The 6,431-nt window shown below is 38.3% G+C and overlaps 1 protein-coding gene across 1 annotated transcript; it reads left to right on the top strand.

Moving 5' to 3' along the window:
- The first annotated feature begins 1,839 nt into the window (after window positions 1-1,839).
- Window positions 1,840-6,431, top strand: LOC144656627 (uncharacterized). The gene is made up of 4 exons (XM_078516871.1): window positions 1,840-2,010; window positions 2,498-2,711; window positions 3,418-3,623; window positions 4,311-6,431. Exons 2-4 carry the CDS (start codon window positions 2,532-2,534, stop codon window positions 4,513-4,515), a joined length of 591 nt encoding a protein of 196 aa, XP_078372997.1. The 5' UTR covers window positions 1,840-2,010; window positions 2,498-2,531; the 3' UTR covers window positions 4,516-6,431.

Genomic DNA, 6,431 nt, shown 5'->3' with positions numbered 1-6,431 from the left:
TAAGTAGTTGAGAAGAACGCAAACCATGGATGGCCTTAAATTAATCTGAAGGTGCAGCAAGTAATTTATATTGTAATGCAATTAAATAATTATTAAATAAATTACAGAAATAAATAATTTCATAATAAAAAATTTTGGTTTGTATCTGATCTTAAAATCGGTTTGGTAAAAACGTATAAAACTGAATTTTTGTTCAATGTCACTTCACGTTATAAGAAGAGAAGTAACATTCAACGCAAAACCCTTCAAATCGCCCATGCAAATTCGGCGTTCTGAGGCTCAATCACGACAACAGACAACAGCTGAGGTAAGTTTACGTTTATTTTGAACTTAAACATAGACATTACTCGAATTAATTTTTCGATAATAAGACCCTTTCAAAATCTCCATACGTTTCTTTATATTTCGAACATACAAACAGTCACGCCGGACGCCGCTTGTATGGGCTCCCTGTGGTGAAGTTAGCAAATAATCGCGACAATGAAAATTGACAGTGCATAGATAAACAGTCTCCGTAAAGCGCGTTTGACATTGTATGGCGGTTTGTCACTCGGGACACAGAAAAGTGTCCGTTGTTCATATTAACGGGTGTCCGTATTAAGCGGGTTAATTAAGAGAAAATGTATAATGTTTTTCTCGGGACCAACGAAACTGTCCGTAATACCGGCGTGTCCGTATTAAGCGGGTATCCGTAAAGCGGGGTTCCACTGACCATTTTGAAAGTACCTACTTGTTAAAATGGTAGCCACTTTGACTACAAAAGCATTATCTTTAAAAAGTTCTAGTTTTTTTGACCGCAAGACAGTTAAGGCTACCGTATTTACTCGAATAAGCGCCGCCCTCGAATAAGCGCCGCATTTGGGACAAAAAAGGTAATAAGCGCCGCCCCCGAATAAGCGCCGCAGTCCCGATGCGGCGCTTATTTGAGGAATTCCGTTTAACTAGTAGCAGCACTACAAAGCAACTCTAAAACAAACTTGTAAATTTCTTTTTTATCAAAAGCGATGTTTTGCAGTTCAATGTTATTGTTTTACCGCTCGCTCATTAGTTCTTCTATCCAACATTCTTGCAATACGCAGCTCTGTAAATGTTGTGATGGCCGTGAACTTTGCCAAGACAGCTAGCGCTACTTCTTTCTCCAGCAAGAGACGAAGACTGACAATCAAAAGACGGTATTTTCAATTACTGTAAAAGATTAAATTCTTTATGGCGTCCAAATTTTAAATAAGCGCCGCCCTCTAATAAGCGCCGCACTTGAGACCCAAAAAAATTTAATAAGCGCCGCGGCGCTTATTCGAATAAATACGTACAGTAAAAACCCGCGTGTAAGAACCTAGGCATTTAAGAACCTTCTAGCAGAAATTTGCTTTTATAATACCTCAAAATATAAGAACCTGTTTAGCCAAACAAATTCCTACAGGTTCTTATATGTAGGGTTTAACTATTTAATTTATATATATATTTTACCAAAAACCAGAAAGGTGATGTTACTGGGGTATATACAGTATGTTGTTGGACTTTTGGCAACATGGGTACATTAATAAATATTTATAATGAAGAACAGACCAGATTTTATCTTATTTTCTGATAATCAACAACAATGTCTACTCTGTAGAAATTAAGAACCTGATTAAGAACCTACTTAGCCTAAACTGTCAATAAATACCCCATAATACAAGAACCTGCTTTGCCAAACTCTGAAAAAAGTAGGTTCTTACACGCGGGTTTTTACTGTATTTGTCAAGTGCTCTTTCCAAGGTCCTTTCCCGGCGGTATGGCCTGGTAACTAACGCGTGCATTTTCTGTGCCCTGTACATGAAGTAAGAAATGGGCAAGGCGGATCCGACGAATTCACAGCAGGGTACAGCAGTTTGCAAGCGTAGCTGTAAGCGGATACTTGTGTTGTTATCAAGTGTATTTAGGTGCAGAATTGACCCAGGAATCAGCTGATATGAGCAGTCAGAAGCCATCGGTATTAATTGACATCATCTCAGACACCGTCTGACCATGGTATGTGCTCGCTTGGTATTTGTTTTTCTTGGCTAGGGACACATTTATGACACACGTAAACACAAGTTTATGTGAGCTTAACGAAGCCTCCTAGCCTGCTAAAGTTTAAAACAAATACAAGCATAGTGTGAAAGGTTTTCAACAAATGAAAAACCTTTTCAATGTTAAAAAGAAAGCCATATTGAGTATGTAGGAATTGTTGTTTATTAAAACGTCTTTGGCCAGTGGATGATGACACTGCAATTTTTGTCACAGTTTAGTTTCTTGTAAGGTTATTTAAGCTTACATTGGCTTCAGTGAATAGGCAAAACGATTAGATAAGCTTAAAGCTTATGCCTTATTAGCTGTATATCTTATTAGATCATTCCAGGATATTTTCCAATTGCATTTTGGTGTGCTGTCTGAATAAGAGACTCGTGGGATTTATTATCCAACCCCTTGTTAATTGCTGTTATGACGACTTAATGTCACTTTGTCCTCACTTCAGGTGTTTCGTTGGAAAGCGCCATCTGGAAGAAGCTATGAAGGCGTTTTCCAACGACTTGCTCTTTGAGGTCACATGGAAGCCATTCTTCCTTAACCCCACAACTCCAGAGAGTGGTATCCCTCTTATACAATACCTGACACAGAAGTATGGACCCAGGGCAGGAGCCATGGCTAAAGATGGAACTAGTCCACTGACTAAAGCTGGAATGAATGTGGTAATGACCATTTTACAGTTTTGACCACCATTTTGTTGGGCACCTTAATTAAAATAACATTGTGTGAGAATCCAAATAAATTTATGTCTTAGAAACATCTTAGGAGAAGGAGGGGAAGCCTCCAGCCAAGTGGCCCATACTTGCCAGACCTTATCTCAGGTTCTGTAGCATTAAGGAGCTAGGAATATTTCTACTCCCTTCTGAATGGGATGCTAGTCCATCACAGGGTTTCAGAAACATTTTAGAAACTGAAAATACACAATGTATTTGAAGCAATGATCCAAACCCTGAAATTTGGCTTAGCTAATCAAGCCAGTCCTATAACAGCTATATTTACCGTAATTTTATTGATAAGGTAAAGCCTGCTGTCAAGCCAAGTGGCTCATCATACAACACAATGATCAGACCGGAGTTTATTCTGGTTTCTGTAGCTAGGAGTATTCCACTCCCCCTGGATGGGATGCTTGTCCATTGTAGGGTTACCCTCTGGCAGTAAATTCACTGGTACCCATTTATATACCTGGGTGAAGAGAGGCACTATGAGAGTAAAGCGTCTTGCCTAAGAACGCAATGCAGTGCCCTGGCAAGGCTTGAACCCGGACTGCTTGATCCTTAGACTAGCACACTAACCATTAGGCCACGGATAAGCGAGGCAAAAATGTTCATTCCTTGATTGAAATAGTTTTTCTTCTGTTTCTCATCATAGGGTATAAACTTTACCTCAGATCGTCGTATAGTCAACACTCTGAAATCTCACTGTATGCTGGATTATGCCAAGTCTGAAGGCAAACAAGATCTCCTCGCAGAAAATTTGTTCACAACATATTTTGAACAAGGCAAAGATATCAACTCTGTTGACGTTCTTGCTAAAATTGCTGTGGATACTGGTCTTAACTTGGAAAATATGCAGAAGTAAGAAGCAACATGTGTAGTTATTGTACAGCGGAATCAGGATATCTTAAACATGGGGGTAAAAATGCAGCATTTTACTGAATAAAGCAAATCTGAGGGAAACATTTATTTATTCAAGTTATTATATATATCTAGACTGACCATTTAACTGCTTGTTTAACTGCTTGTTTGTGCATGCTAATACACCATATATTTGCCTGAATAAGTACTGAAGGCACTTAGAAAGGGGGTACTTACCTAAAGGTGGAAATTATTTATTTAAGGAAGACATTCAGTTGTGATGTGACTATTTTTTTTGTTAATGTTGGAAATTATAAAAAGACTATATTCATTTAGTAAGTAACTGAAACTTTTTTAATACAGCAAAAACAGTTATAACAATCAGTTGGAACAAGACGTTTGTTACCAATTGTTCAGAACTCAATAAGTTAATCAACAGATACATACATTGCACTGGCTACAATGTTCCAAGTTAACACATCTTTTGGTCAGCCAGTCAATCAGTCAAAAGAATGGTGTCCAAATTTTCCAGATGCAACCATTTTGAATAAAAAAATTTTGAATCTTGCATCAATGTTTTCTCTGTCCGGCATGTTGTTATCAATATTTTTAAATAGATCCTCCTAATTAACTCTGAATAGGTTGGAGTATTAGCCGCATGCTGACAAGTCTCTGTGATTTTTTTAGGCACATGAAGGACTCATCAGTTGTTTCACGAGTGCGAGAAGAAGCCATGGACGCTCATGATGAGGGAGTTAATGGAGTGCCGCACTTTAACATTCAGCTCAGGGGTGAAAACCAGAAGATTGCTGCATTCTCAGGTGCACAACCACCCGAAACATTCAAAAAAATCTTCCAGCGTCTGCTGACACGTTTGAAGTCTAGCGTTTAGAATAAAAGTTCCTTAGTTTCAGAACTCAGCCACAGTTAGTGTAGAAAAGTTTTTACATATATAACAAAACACTTTGTATATTACATGCCTATGACCATTGTTTGCTTACAATATTGAAAGCACACTAGTGCAATTTGATACCATTTTTTAAAGGGCTCTGACAACCTTTCATTTTAGGTTAAATGAAAACATACCTAGGCAATCCAACAATGATGAATTCATTTTAAATGATGAACAAAACTGGACTTAATGATGGTGAGATACTTTCATAAACAAAACCATAGTCAATAAAGGGACAATGCTATGAAGCCTGCCAAAATTCTTTTTTTTTTGTTCTTTTTTTTTCTTGCCTTGACCATCCACAAAACACAAAGGGTTTCATCATGTGTCCAAGCAACTAGCCAAAAGAAACTTTATGGTTATGTTATTCACCAGTAACTGAAGTGAAACAAAAAGATTGTGGACTTAAAACTTGGCATATTTTTTGTCTGCTTTGTTGAAGTTTATTGGGCTTCATAACCATTCCCTTTTATTAACTAAGACAAAACTAATTGTTTTTAGCTTAACAAATGATGACAGTGAACCCTCGGCTCTTTCACACTCAAGAATGCTCAAGTTTCAAAATCAAAATATTGAAAACAAACTGTGCCACATGAATTACTTCTCCATAGTTTTTTAAAATTATTTTAATGTTCACAAACTAGTGTTTAATCTACAGAGTACAAACTTAGAACCACCTTGGACATTGCTTGTTCCAGGCATTCAGTTAGTTGGGTAGCCTGATTTTCAGACAGTCCAGATCGCGACCGACCTGGACTGTCTGAGCATCAGGCTATTAGTTGGGGAGCAGTGCCAAAAATGGTAAGAGAAGAATAAAGGAATAGGGTGGGAAGGGGAGGGCAAGAGAATGTGTACCCTTGCTTTTCTAGCTCCAAACCCGTCACGCTCACTGTTCTTTGTGCTTATTGCATTTTTCTCGCTGCTCCCCAACTAAGGGTATTAAGAGTTCAATAACATTTCATTTGAATTCTCACACAAATGTATGTAGCTAAGAAAACATTAAGCCGGATCATCAACAAGCCCAGCTGGCTTTTCTGGCCTTGGCAACTCTAAAAGTTACCCAAGTCTTTGTTTTCATGTGAAATTTCAGCCAGTGAAATTAGCTGGCAGCCGGCCCTTAGCGACATCCCTGCAAAATGTAGAGCAACACAACTGCAAGTGAGAGGTTTTCTGAAGATTACTTCCACTTTGGTTAGGTGGTAATTCAAACTTGGCATAATGCCACTTGTGCAAACAGATCTCGTGTGACATCATGATGATCGTGGAACCAATATTGACTGCTCCAGGATTTGATGCTAAAAGTCACAACGAGTTCCACACTGCACAAGCATTCCACAGAAATTTTCCAAAGTACCTTCCGGTGCTTGTTTACAGGACTAAGCACTTGAGTGTGGCTGACAGCAATATTTCTCATTACTTTATTAGATATAATCATGGTAGTTTAGTCTTTATTTATAAGGAAATCACCTTTACAAAACTACTTTTTGTTCATGATCATTTTAAAAGTAGTATACAGTGGCATGTATATAAGGTGGTAGCTCTAGTTTGGTACAAATTTAAGGCGCTTATGCGGGGACCTTGTGACTAAATGATTATCTTAGAACCAATTATTTACAATTCTAAGATTTGATGTTGGCAGTCATAAGTCCAGTTGTTTGAGAGTTATCCTATAAATATGTGCACTCCTCTTTTGACCTGATCTGTAATTAAGCTGTTAGGCTTAACTAATGGGTTGTATCCCTGTCAGATAAAGAACTCAAGGTTTCTCACTGATATCAGGAGCCCATTGTGGGCTCCTGCTGATATAGACTCCTGCACCCCACTAGGCGGCCAGACCGGGCTCCATCCCATAACGA

Source organism: Oculina patagonica, chromosome 6, assembly GCF_052425735.1.
Source record: "Oculina patagonica isolate OP01 chromosome 6, crgOcupat, whole genome shotgun sequence".
Classification (NCBI taxonomy): Eukaryota; Metazoa; Cnidaria; class Anthozoa; order Scleractinia; family Oculinidae; genus Oculina; species Oculina patagonica.
Note: the sequence above shows the minus strand (reverse complement) of the source record. Positions and strands in the feature narration are given on the sequence as shown.

What these genes read in the sequence shown, in the direction of transcription:
- LOC144656627 (XM_078516871.1), top strand. Translation starts at nt 2,532, where the DNA reads ATGAAGGCGTTTTCCAACGACTTGCTCTTTGAGGTCACATGGAAGCCA. An exon ending in CTAAAGCTGGAATGAATGTG is followed by an intron (nt 2,712 to 3,417) that starts GTAATGACCATT and finishes TTCTCATCATAG; the next exon opens with GGTATAAACTTTACCTCAGA. An exon ending in AACTTGGAAAATATGCAGAA is followed by an intron (nt 3,624 to 4,310) that starts GTAAGAAGCAAC and finishes TGATTTTTTTAG; the next exon opens with GCACATGAAGGACTCATCAG.